The sequence below is a fragment of the Anoplopoma fimbria genome, chromosome 4 (assembly GCF_027596085.1).
Source record: "Anoplopoma fimbria isolate UVic2021 breed Golden Eagle Sablefish chromosome 4, Afim_UVic_2022, whole genome shotgun sequence".
NCBI lineage: Eukaryota > Metazoa > Chordata > Actinopteri > Perciformes > Anoplopomatidae > Anoplopoma > Anoplopoma fimbria.
The window spans coordinates 23,200,048-23,213,346 of record NC_072452.1 but is presented as its reverse complement, the minus strand read 5'-3'; the positions used below and the strand labels follow the sequence as shown (position 1 = coordinate 23,213,346).

At 39.9% G+C, this 13,299-nt stretch overlaps 1 protein-coding gene across 1 annotated transcript in view; it reads right to left on the bottom strand.

Annotated features, from left to right (window-relative positions):
* The window catches only part of spata5 (spermatogenesis associated 5), a 110,858-nt gene extending 99,243 nt beyond the window's left edge, over positions 1 to 11,615 (bottom strand). Inside the window, exons 1-10 of the mRNA XM_054597483.1 lie at positions 11,414 to 11,615; positions 10,278 to 10,402; positions 9,917 to 10,074; positions 9,019 to 9,077; positions 7,604 to 8,242; positions 7,391 to 7,520; positions 7,160 to 7,216; positions 6,630 to 6,753; positions 3,726 to 3,827; positions 3,292 to 3,445 (exon numbers count right to left, since the gene is read on the bottom strand). Coding sequence (XP_054453458.1) covers positions 3,292 to 3,445; positions 3,726 to 3,827; positions 6,630 to 6,753; positions 7,160 to 7,216; positions 7,391 to 7,520; positions 7,604 to 8,242; positions 9,019 to 9,077; positions 9,917 to 10,074; positions 10,278 to 10,402; positions 11,414 to 11,564 — 1,699 coding nt within the window. The 5' untranslated portion in view covers positions 11,565 to 11,615. The remainder of the gene's footprint in view (positions 1 to 3,291; positions 3,446 to 3,725; positions 3,828 to 6,629; positions 6,754 to 7,159; positions 7,217 to 7,390; positions 7,521 to 7,603; positions 8,243 to 9,018; positions 9,078 to 9,916; positions 10,075 to 10,277; positions 10,403 to 11,413) is intronic.
* Positions 11,616 to 13,299: the final 1,684 nt, after the last annotated feature.

The following is a 13,299-nucleotide window of genomic DNA, read 5'->3' as shown; positions in this document are numbered from 1 at the left end:
TTAACTTGTGAAATCCTGACAGGGTTACTGATTCAAATGTTAAAAAAGATATGATGAAGAAATACCAATTCTCAAACACTAAGTCTCCCTGAGGAGCAGCTGAATACATCACAAGAGGCTTTTAATAATTCCACCGTGCTGAGCTTGGCTGTTTACCTCACCGTCAATACAACATTTGCCCACTAGAGGGCTTAATTTAAGGTTACTGCAGTTCAGCTTTAGTGGCTCTGACCTTTCCTCCTGCAGCACTGAAGCAATGAAGGAATCTAATTATGCACTTGAGATACTTAAATGTAAGGGGATATATAGTGGAGTGGTTCTTCCTGTGGCTGCACGATGATTAACAGAATGGTTCAAAATAACTTCTGCAAAACAAACGAATATATGCTTCTGGACATAAAAAACTAGAAAAAGTAAATGATAATAGAAAAAGGAGAGGATTGTGCGTAGGGTACAGGACAAAATAACTCCAATTATACAAAAGTATGTTCATGTTTGAGGCTTTACTAATCTCTGCTTCTTTCATGAGAAATACTTCATAGTTTCAACTATAATGTTTGAGGCCAAACCACTTTTTGTACTTCTCACAAAAAGGAGATAAGGGTCAAAATAAAAAAAAAGGTTGAGAGACAGTTATCTTTAGGAAGCAAAACACACCTGACACCAAGTGCTTTATATTGTTTATTTCAATAAATATTTTTATATTTAATATTTAAATATGTAGTTTTACCGTAAACACACATAAATGTATTTTTCGAGAAAATGCAACGTAAACATGATGGTGCTTTCCAAATACTGAGACACATTCCTGTTTTTCTTTCTCTCTCCAGGTTTTAAAAATCCTCCCTCTCATTAAAGGATCACGCCGTTCAACCTGGCTTCCCTCGGTCAGTGCACACGATGTAAAGCGAAGACTTTCTTAATAATTTGTGTGCTCAGCGGAGGCTTAGAGGGGGATTTGAGGCGACCTGAGTGAAACAGACTTTAATAGATCTGGAATGAGCGCGCATGGCATTCCATCCGAATCTGGCCGATCCGTGATCAACTGTAATTAAGGGGCCGATTATATAACACATCTGTCGTCAAGAAGCTGTTTCCGTGGGCTCGGTACAACTCAAGACTGGACAAACAAAAACTTCCCCGAATGACATCAGGATTTCCATCCATTCTTGTGCACACACAAACCACGCTCACACAGACGCACAAAAAAAAAGAAAACGAGAACGCACACACAGAAAGCAAAGCTGTGAGGCCTAACCATCCTTCCTTCTTTCTCCAGAGATGAAGAATTGATTTGTTCTCATTCTGATCTATAAGCAGGTTGGCATTGTGCGAAAGGCAGGATGTGAAACCCCCCCACCCCCCACCAACCACAGCCTGCATCTTGTGTGAGCGTACATCTAAAATCATGCTTCTCTGCAGCTGTGCAAGGTGGGGGGGATCTTGTGCGTGACCCGAGCGTGTCGCAGCCGTCGCATGCCCCCACCCCCCCATCACCCAATTTATATTTTTCAGGAAGTGGTGCGTCTGAGCGTACGTTCCCCCCAGCAGCTCATTGTTACCTGAGAGGCACAAGGAAACAACTGCAGTTCCTACTTGATGTGTTTTCGTGCCTCTTTCGGCTTTTGTTCCTTTCAATGAGAGCAAAGAAGGAAAAAACAGATATCAAGATGTGGGTACAGATGTGTGTGTGTGTGTGTGTGTGTGTGTGTGTGTGTGTGTGTGTGTGTGTGTGTGTGTGTGTGTGTGTGTGTGTGTGTGTGTCTGTTTATGTGGATCTATGTGTGGCAGTATGGGGGCTTGGTAAGGATTGGATCCTTCCTCAATAGTCAAACACACAGTAACACACTGTCAAACCTCTATTTACAACTTTGTTTCATAAATAAGCCCCGCTGGTATATTCGGATGTTTTTCTTTATGCAATCTGGCACCTTAATTACATTAAAATCCTATTGTGTATCAGTTTTGTTTTCATTGTGAATTAGAAAATTGTCAAAGGGCCACCCGGAGATTTAGCTCAGGGCATTACATGTGAACGCAAGGAGATTTAACACACAACTCTGAAGCCATTATAGCTGTGTTCGTATCATATTTCACCTCGGTTTGCATTTAATTTCCACTTTATTTCCAGATTGAATGAGCCGACAGACACAAATAAAGCACTAAACGCGTTCTGAACCAGGCCTACTTGTGAGGGCCTGTGTTTGTTTAGTGATTTGGGGTTTGGAGCCTCTGAGGGAAGTGAGCGGAGTCAAACAGGGTTGTGGAGGTTGTTGTCTCCCTCCGGGGCGCGAGGAGGTTTTTTTTTCTTTCTCAGAAACCGCTGCCAGTCACGTCTGGCCCCTCTGCGGACGGTAAATCACGCTCTTTCTCCGGAGTGCTTCCACACAGCAGCCTCCTCAGCTGGAAATGCAATACGCCACGTACCCTGGGTGCTGGGGGACCACCCAGGAGGCACACAGGGTCAACACACACACACACACACACACACACACACACACAATCAAGCACTTACAGACACACACATGCCGTCTACAAGCCAATATGCTCGTCCTCAGGATGCGAGGTGGATCGGTTTGTGGCGTCAGGGATGAGGGGGCAGAGGGAATTTCACAACAAGTGGTGGTTTCAGTGGTTTCTCTCACTGGGAATCTGAATACCACAGTAACTCACGACTTCCTCTTTGGCAAATATCAAAAAGGATGGTTGACCCCTTCCCGTGTTCAAAAAGGGGGGGGGGCTGCAGGCTTGTCAGAAAACATCTCGGAAAATTGTTAGAAACTAATTTAGGGGGAAATAAGTCACCAGGGATTGTGGTTTGGGCGAAGTATTACGAGACGAGGTGGAGTCCAATGCGCCTGAGGCTCAAAAACAGACCGTTTGTTGGTTGGATGCCGGAGCCCACGAGGCAAACGGGACTGCTTAAAGTCGGCGAGCATTTTTTTTGACCCAGCTGGCATGTGCGCCTTTGTTTTGGTTTCCAAAATGATGTCGGTTTCGGGAAGAGGAACTTAACTCAAAGAACTGAACAACTGGTCTGAGGAGCTGTGGATTGTTCTTGGTTTCAGTGGCCTTTATATGATAAAGATTTATGACTTTGTTCGCCTTGCTGGGACATTTTGGGCTTTATGTGGTCAAAAGACAGAGAAGAGACGAGAATAGAAGATATGTGAAAAACTCTGCAGACCACATTTAGACTGCCATCAGGTGCCTACAACTAAAAAACATGTTTTTTCTTTAATTCCAAAGCTTGTCGACTCTCTACATGACAGAAGGTCAGCGTTTACTTGCCTGCTTCTTTGCAAACGGCTGCGAGGTCGGCTCCTACGTATCCGTGAGCGGCGTCGGCCAACTGCGTCACCTCCTCGGCGGCGGCGCTGCACGGCAAGAAGCTCAGCTGCTTCTGCAGAATATCTGAGCGCTCTGCAGCACTAGGAACCCCCACCTGCAGTCGTGAAATCAAGATAATAAGTAATGGTAGAACAGAGCGTTTCGTTTACGCTAATTGTGAAGAAAAAAAAGTAATTGTGGTGGAACCCGAGAAGGAACCTTGAGGAACCCCAAACCATAAACGGATGGAGCAGTTCAGGGACCTTTGCAGAGATATTTTTCAGCAGTGTCATCATTGTTATAAATGAAAATACAGACAAATGGCAAATATCTTTAAGCACAAGAGGTTGTTTAAATGAACACATAGTTATGACAGTGTGTGTGGTAGTTCGCACCTCCAGCTCCTTGTCGAAGCGTCCCGGTCGGCGCAGGGCGGGGTCGAGGGCATGGGGCCGGTTTGTGGCCCCAAGAACCAACAGCTGACCGGAGTGACCCTCCTGGAAGGAAAGAAAGAAAAAAGAGTGGAAATCAGTCTCATCCTGGTATTCATGATTTATTGTCATCGTCAGTATCTAATGGATTCATGTATGAGGCATCAATATCACTTTATTAAAGACTTTTTCCAAATCATTTTGCCTGCCTGACATATGAACTTTGTTGGGGTTACACCATAGCAAAGAGACATCAGTGCTACAAACTTTATCATCATTATTATTATTATTTTAAACCATTGTTCTTTTGCCATTTTGCCTTCATCAGACAGAGACGTAGGTCTGTGATTGTATTGTATTAGTCATAGTTGCAGAAACTAAATGAGATAGATAATATGTGAAGAAAAGTCAGGTTCATATGCCTTCTTTTAATGCACATTAGGGCATTTACTAGATTCCACCGAGCTCAAAGAAAAGCAACCAGAGGAGTCTCGAACGCTGCTTTTGAAGCTTGTGAACTCCGGTCCAACTGGGCAGCACTGATCAAATATGAATCAAGATTCTGTTACTGCCTGTTTCTCACCTTATATGGTTTTAGAAACATATTTTTGTGTAAAAATTTGCTGTAATATTAGAGAGCGTTTTTAATCAAGGTTACCAGCTGTAGCTTTAACCACTAGACTCTGCTATCGTACATGTAAATATTCCAGCGTTGCTTACGTTACTCCAGGCAACACAGTGAAGTTTTAACCTTTTGAAGTCGAGGTGCGTTGGTCCACTCACACAGCTGCGGTGACTATAGGGCCGCTTTACAACGCCATCAAAAGTGATAAAATATCAGATGATGATTGCGAACTGGTACATTTCAAACTAACACTGCCAAATCTGTAGTGTTGGCTTAGATATTCAGCAGGAAGTACGTGCAAATTGTGGCTTTGAGACGCCAGTATCAACCTTCTAAGAAATGTATACAGTATTCAACTTCATGAATTCGTGACTCTATGCAGTTGGTTTTCCTAAGCAGAGCCTCAGAGGGAATACTTGACCCTGGTCTGATGCTAAACTCGTGTCAGTCCTGTGGTTTCTCAGGGTGGTCTGCCTGCAGGATGAGAATTTTTCCCTTTTTCCACCTTTTCAAACCGCAGGGAGAATCGAAAAGTATATAAATTACAGGGCAAGCGAGAACGCCGAGGAAGCAGGAAGCGCTTTCTCCGCACTCCACAAACCAAACGGAGCTGATGACCTTGGATCTGGCCTGGAAAACAGACCGGCGTAGGTGTATCTGTGTAATGTCACCAATCAGAACGGAGGCTCCTCTCTGCCTGGGCTCATGGAGATGTACTTTACTGATAAAGTTATGCCAAATTGGCCGGTCATGGCAACCTTTGGTGATTCGTTTCCCAGGCTCCCACTGTGTGTGAGTGTGTGTGTGTGTGTGTGTGTGTGTGTGTGTGTGTGTGTGTGTGTGTGTGTAGATCATCTTTTTTCTCATCATGCACTGACAGAGTGCTCGGAGGACAAACAACACCCCAGAGACTCGAGCCACAGTGTGTGAAGGGCGTCCAGCAGGCAGAGATGGTTTCTGCATGACAATCTGCGTTTGAGATGAGGACATTTCCTGACGGAGCCACGGTCCGCTGCAGAGAGCCAGAGATCCTCCAGTCACGTGTTTAATGAACAGGCGATGGTGAATGTTAAGCAGACTCCCTTTTAATAATGATACTGATGGTTGATGGAATAAGTAGGAGACTCATTTCATGTTGTAAGGGCTGGCCAAGTAATGAAACGAGGACACGGAAAGAAGCAGCTTCCATCATCCAGTGTATTACTTGGATGTTGAGCAGAAAGGATTAGTTGATTAATTCGTAGTTGACTGACAGAAAATGTATGTGCGAGATTTTTTGCTTATGATTTTTTTTCTCAGCTTCTTTGTCCATGTTAATAGCAAACTGAATAATTGGGTTCTGGACACAACCAGTTCCAACTCCCCCCTCTGGTAGGCGCTACAGAGCTCTGTACACCAAAACCACCAGACACAGGAACAGCTTCTTCCCCGTGGCCGTCACTCATGAACAGTTAATCATTCATCCTCTGTCTGGTACAAATCCATGTGCAATAACCGCAGTAACTTTAAATTCAAATTTTTTAATTCTAAATTATATGTTCATGTTCATAACATATCCTGTCTCAACCTTCACATATTTATTCAAGCAGCTTGCACTCTGCATCATTGCACTTTTGTGTTTTTGTGTTCATGTATATACTTTTATTTACATGTTGTACATAATAGTTTAATGTTTACCCTTTGTTCCTCTTGGATCTCCTTGTATTTTTATTTTTTTTATTTTTTTTATTTGTCTGTTTCTTTGTATTAGTGAGCGTAAGAAACCGGAGTAAAATTCCTTGTATGCTTACGTATAAATGGCCAATAAAGCTGATTCTGATTAAGGGTGAATTCACACCTTAACCGTTTGGTTTCGTTGAAAACAAACTCCGGTCCGTTTGCCCGGTTGGTGAGGACTAAACAACCCGATCCCCTGACTCATTCTTAGGGGACCCTGGTGCGGTTTGTTGGTGTGAAAGCAAACCAACCAACCACAGGATTTTATGATGGCATATGTGGTTTTAGCATCATTTACAAAGCTAGTCTTTACAAAGCCAACTAATCTTGGGAGCTCTATAAGTAATTGAAAACATAATTTACTGAAATGTGGATTTAGAGTGAATTCATTTTATTTAAGAGTGCAGAACCACTTGGAACAGTAGAACGGAAGAAAAGAGCCATTCAAATGAAGCTACTTTTATTTTAACCTAATGATCAACACCTATTTGGATGTATTATGGGTAAAGGGTAAAAAGGAGACTTACTGAACCGATCCCATCCATCAGAGTCAGCAGAGAAGCGACGACTCGTTTCTCCACCTCATTCTGAGCTCCCTCTCGCTTCGGGCACAAAGCGTCCAGCTCATCGATAAAGATTATGGCAGGTTGTCTGCAAATGAAATGTGAGAAATGTTATAAACCAACTCTAAACATGAAGTTTATAAAATGACGGCGACATGGAGTGAGATTAGTTGTTTTAACTGTGCTTGGTGTTTGAATTCATTTAGTAAGCACATTAATCCTTTAGTGTTACTTATTATTGGCATACTGCCATGTTTGTACTGTTAATGATGGCTTCATGTGTACTTTGAGTCTTTTGAGTACATTTCTTATTGCGCAGGAAAAACAAATATAATTTAACAGATTACATTTATTGCAAAATTACAAAATTAGACACTAAAAGACAGAGGTCATGTCAACACGTTTTGTGATCTGCATGAACAGAAAACGAACTAGGATTGTGGCTATGATGGTAATTTAAGGGCGTGATCAGCTGGACTGACTACAAAGTTTACCTCTGAGACGCTTCAGTGAAGATCTGCCTCAGCCTCGCTTCAGTTTCACCGTAGAATCTGCAAAAACATGAAAAAACATATTTACTGAGGTAAATTAAACTACTCTACTAATGCAGGACGGTGTGCATTATTCTACTATTGTCCACACGTAATAAAACACTCCTTATAGATCACACTTGGAGAGAAAAGCAAATGAAAATGATGCAAAGCTTTTGAGCAGTATGACCGTACTTGCTCATGATCTCCGGGCCGTTGATCACCGTCATGTGAGCTCCAACCTCATTGGCTATGGCTCGTCCAATCATGGTCTTTCCGGTGCCGGGGGGCCCGTACAGGAGCACTCCTCGGGGCGGTGGGATCCCTGCGTGGAAAACAGCTTTCAATTAGATCTTTGCTTTTCTGTTAATGATAAATTAAAGTATAAACTTGAGCTGTCTGACCTACCGTAGTTAGAGAACAACTCGGGGTGTTTCAGAGGAAGCTCTATGGTTTCTCTGATGACATCCAACTGACTGCTGAGCCCCCCGATCATACTGTATTTGACCTTTGACCTTTCAGCTTGTGCATCCAGATCCTCCTGCCCTCCTTTGTGTCCGACACTGACTTTAGTGGAGCAGGAGAGGCAGTAGAAGGTGTCAGTACTCAGTGCACCACCAGGTGGAGCTGTGGGGGTTTTCTCTGGCTGCTCTGAGCTGAGTGAGCTCTCCAGACTCACGGCATCCTCCGCTGACCCCGCAGGAGGATTCTGGGAGAACGGCGTGCAAGGAGCCGGGGGTGAGGAGACAGAAGTGAGGTAGGGGGGTCGGCGGGGGGTGCTGGCCGCGGGGCCCGGCTCTCCAGACGGGCTCGTTGACCCGTCAGCGCCGTTGTCGTCCACAGCGAGCATGCTGAGCTGCAGGGAGAGGTCGGCTGAGGTGGAGTCCAGCACGGAGTCCATCGTGGAGGACTCCTCCGGGCCTGGGGCAGGAGGCGGTCTGTGGAGGGTGACTCCGTCCTCCCCTCTTATGGTCTCGACCCGCAGACTGCAGGACCGGCCGAAGTAGGTCAGGGAGATGACGTTTCCTGGCAAAATGACGTTCCCAACTGGAAAAAGATGTAAACAAACCAGTAGAGTTATTACACCAAAGGAAACACATCACTCAAGACTAAAGTTTTATATAAACAGCAAATCAAAAACAGGACCCAGTATTCTTTTGGGCCAAATAGGGTACATTTACAGGTCTTGGAGTCTAAAGTGTATGAATGATCTATCCATCTATTTATTTATGAATGGATGATGGATAATGTAAATAGAGGAATAAAGGGAAACAGGACCACACGTTTACCTCAGAGGAACAGCACAATATGAACCAAAACTTATTGTAAATCTAATAAAAAAAAACATGAATGCATAATTGTACATATGAAAATGTAAAGTATCCCCAATTTAGAACAAAAACACTCTTCTTTCTGATTTTTCCAACAAAGAAACATTTAACCAGTGATACCGTCAGTGAATTACACTTTCATTTCATTATTATCATACAGAAAAAAGACTGGAACATGTAGTTACCTATTTTTTTTTTTTTACTTAAAAAGATGCATACTTATATTTATCTTAGCATTAGGAGGATGACCTTCATCAAGAGCCATTAGCTTAACTACTCTACATGTTTCATTTCATTATAATGGAGTAACACACAGGTAAACAGCGCCTCTCTTTCTATTCAACACATCAAGAATTGTGGTTTTAAGCGATAATTGCTTCTGAATTAAACCGTTACACCAAGATTCAGGGGGAAAAAAAAGATACCCACCCCTACTCTTCAAATGCTTTGAGCCAACAAACATGTTACAGTGTGAAGAAGTGACCCACTTACCCAGAGTCCGCAGTAAGAAGTTCTTGAACTCATCTGTTTCTAGTGTCTCATCTTTTGACCTGAATGAAAGTTATAGGTTTGTTAGGAATTCACTATAACCACCATAAGCATAGATACATAACATAAAATCTAATTAACCAGGAAAGTGCCTTACTGACATTAAAATATATTTTACAGCAGCTGCATCACACAAAACAAATAATATGTAAAGCATAATCAAGGATCACAAGACACATACCATGAAATGAATGTCATGATTTGTGTAGATAAAGATCCCAAATATATAGTCATTATGAGGATGAATACAATTCTACAGTACTAACTGATTGTTTAGCATTTGAACTGCAGCTGTGAGGAGTCACCAGCAGATGGCAGCATTTACCTGAGATACACAACATAAAGGCGATCGAGAGGCTTTTCAGAGGTATAAAATGAAAGCCGACACTTAAATCTTGTACATTTTTACAATGACCTTATCAAATAACTCCACAAGCTCTGGTTTGGGATCTAAATGTTCAGCAGCAGATGTTCATAAATTAAATGTAGTAGCGAAAAATGTTGCAGTTTTATGATATCTCCAAGCTAAGTGACGAAGTGGATATGTGAAATATGTATATTCATTTTACCCTCATTAATAATAAGGGTGGAAATGTTAAAGAAAAACCTCTCTGAAGGCAATACAATTCAAAATCACAACAAACTACAGCCTCCAAAATAAAGTTAAATCAACATCTCCATAAAAAAGTTTCAACACAAACTGAATATTATATCCTTCATGATTTATATCACACTAGGTTTACCTAATAAACAAGCAACTATAATGTAATATAATAGGAATTATAGTGTGAATATGATGCTTTAATATGTATAATGTCAATAAGAGCCAGATGGATGATACCTGTTTGAGAGAACCACCTCCTCCGCCTGAAGAACAGGGCCTGTTATCGGGTGCAGCATCACCTCGTCCCCAGTCTTCACTCTGAGGTTACTCTGAGCACATTTCTGAAGTCCCACTTTTCCACTAGGAAAGGAGGCGACCGGCCAACCTAAACACACCTGGAGGACACAGAAAAACAGAGTGAAAAAGCATTTTACAGGAAGCTAGAGGTGAGGAAGGTGGCATCCTGAGAACAGACTGGAGGTTTAAAATATTACTCATTGAATATGTCAGTCAGTAGAGATTTAAAATAACAATACAACTGTTTACAAAATGTCTGACATAGAAACTGATGTGAAGAGAAAAGAAGAAGAGAGGACACCTCTTGTTGTCCTGTGGGACTCGTCAGCAGGACCGGTCTCCCGATGCAGACGCCGGCTGACTTCATAGAATTGAGACTCAGCTGGACTAAAGTTGATCTGCAGCTTTTGGGTGTTTTGTCGTCAGCTGTGAAGAAAATAAACAAAAAATAGGATGTGAAATGAAATAAAATAATAAAAGACCACATTCAGATTTCACTTTAATAACAATTAAGTAGTAATGTGGCTGTGGCGTAGTGGAGAGCAAGGTAGCTCTCCAATCAGAGGGTCGGCGGTTCGATACCCGGCTTCGGCAGTCGATGTGTCCTTGGGCAAGACACTTAACCCCAAGTTGCTCCTGAAGGCTTGCCATCGGTGTGGACTGGATGTTGCATGAATGTTAGTTAGAGTCTGATGGTGGCACCTTGCATGGTAGCCTGTCATCAGTGTGTGAATGGGTGAATGATATGTAATATACTACTGACTGTAAGTCGCTTTGGATAAAAGCGTCTGCTAAATGACTGTAATGTAATGTAGTATTTGCTCCCAGGTATCAAACAAGAAAGCAGTTTGTGGTTCATTTATTGCTTTGTGAATATGTAAAAAAAAAAACATGTTAATGCTGTTGCTTGTCTAGGTTGTACTTAATCTAGCTACTTCATTTTCAATGTATAATATTTACTAATTTAATTATACCTTTTAAATGGAAAAAATAAACATTAATTTGTCCACCAGCAAAAAAAGACAAACCTGCATTCATATTTCACAAACATGCACAGTTCTCTTTCTGTGCAAATTAACATTTCAAAGTGAAGCTTTAGTTTCCTTCCTGATAAAAAAAATATATTTAAAAAAAAAAGGGTGAATTTCCTCTTAGAAAGACTGTAACTTTGGAAGATATTCACATGATCTATGTGTCAATAAATATAACAGAAGACAATCAAAAATCCTCTAAGCTAAAAGACCCCTTTTGCCTCAATCAATGCATCATTTTTAAAAACAAATCTGCTGAAGTAGAAGAGACAAAACTATGACACATGCTTCTGTATTACAAGTGTTAGTAAATCACATCTTCAGCCCTGCAGATTGATGCATTTAAACACCCTACAGCTCTGTCTCACACATGTTAAACTCCAGTGTTTATGTCCTGAAGTCTCACCTTTATCAATGAAGTCGATGACAGTGGAGGAGTTGTTTAAGCTCCTGCTCCTCCCTCCCTCATGTGCAGGTGTGGAGGAGTCATTGTTGGACACTAAACTGTCTCCTTCACTTGCTCCTTTTAATTTACTTTTATTTTTCTTTGCAGACATTTTAACGCTGAAAACCTCCTCCACGTGAACGCTCAAACATGTGTAAACATGGAGCGGTGTCGTGTACTTCCTGGTTCGAGTTAAGCCCCGCCTCCTTTTACCGTAAAGCTTGTTGTTGTTGTTTTTTACGACAGGCGGTATTCTTTTAAAACATTCCTTTTTTTTTTTATTTCAATTAAAATAGATAACAAAAATAATAAATTAATATAATATAATAATATAATAGTAATTAAAAAAACAAGTGAAATAAAATTGGTTTTAAGTGTGAATGTCAACTATAATGACAATAAAAACACTGTGCAATAATAGTTAAAATAGTTTTTTTTCTGTCTGTAAAAATATTTCAGTTGTTGTGTTTTTCTACTGTTTTTGTTGCTTATTTATAATACTTGCTTTTTTTAAATTTTTATATGTGCACTATCCTCTATGCTGCTGTAATGCAAAAACTAATAAAGGATTATTTTATATCTCTTATTTTATAAGAAAGTTTGCAAAATATGGTAGAAAAAACATACAATTTAAATTTTTTTGTTACCAGTGAATAAAAACACATACTTAAATATAATTAAAGATAATAGTAAATATTAATCAGATGCAGTCTAATATTCGGCATTAATAAAATATGTTAATATGCGGGTTTTTTCATAGTTTTCAACCTTTATTCTTGATTTCTTGCAAGCTTATTTAATCTAGATGACACCCTGCAGAAGGTGCATCAATGAACCACAGTAAAGATAAGATAAGATAAGATAGATAAGATAAGATATGATAAGATAAGATAAGATAAGATAAGATATGATAAGATAAGATAAAATAAGATAAGATAAGATAAGATAATCCTTTATTAGTCAAAAAGCGGGGAAATTTACAGGATTACAGCAGCATAGAGTAAAGTGCACACAAGATACATGGTAAAAGAAAAACAAGATAAAATTAAAATGAAATTAAAAAAAACAAGTATTATAAATAAGCAATAAAAAACAGTAGAAAATCAACAATAACTGAAATATTATATTTACAGACAGAAAAAACTAACTATTATTGCACAGTGTATTGTATTGCACAGGTTTTTATTGTCATGTTTTTATTGTCATGTTTTTATTGTCATGTGTCATGTGGTCTTTGATTGTGCAATCAAACAGTATATCAACTTTTTAAACAATGTCAAAGTTGATATTTAACCGGTTTATAAAGTATAAACTGGCAGATTTATCAGCCGAATTTACTATCATACCTTAATGAGTGTTTTTAAAGCAAAGTTAACACTGGTAAATAAACTGAATAGTAATAATAAAATAATAATAGTATAGTATGTGTATTTATTGTCTGTGTAGTTGTAGTAGTTATTTATAGTATGTGTATTTATTGTCTGTGTCTGTGTAGTTGTATAGTATGTGTATTTATTGTCTGTGTAGTTGTATAGTATGTGTATTTATTGTCTGTGTAGTTGTATAGTATGTGTATTTATTGTCTGTGTAGTTGTATAGTATGTGTATTTATTGTCTGTGTAGTTGTATAGTATGTGTATTTATTGTCTGTGTAGTTGTATAGTATGTGTATTTATTGTCTGTGTAGTTGTATAGTATGTGTATTTATTGTCTGTGTAGTTGTATAGTATGTGTATTTATTGTCTGTGTCTGTGTAGTTGAGCTGCTGCAACACTTGAATTTCCCCATGGGGATCAATAAAGGATATATAATAATAATAATAATAATAATAATAATAATAATAATAA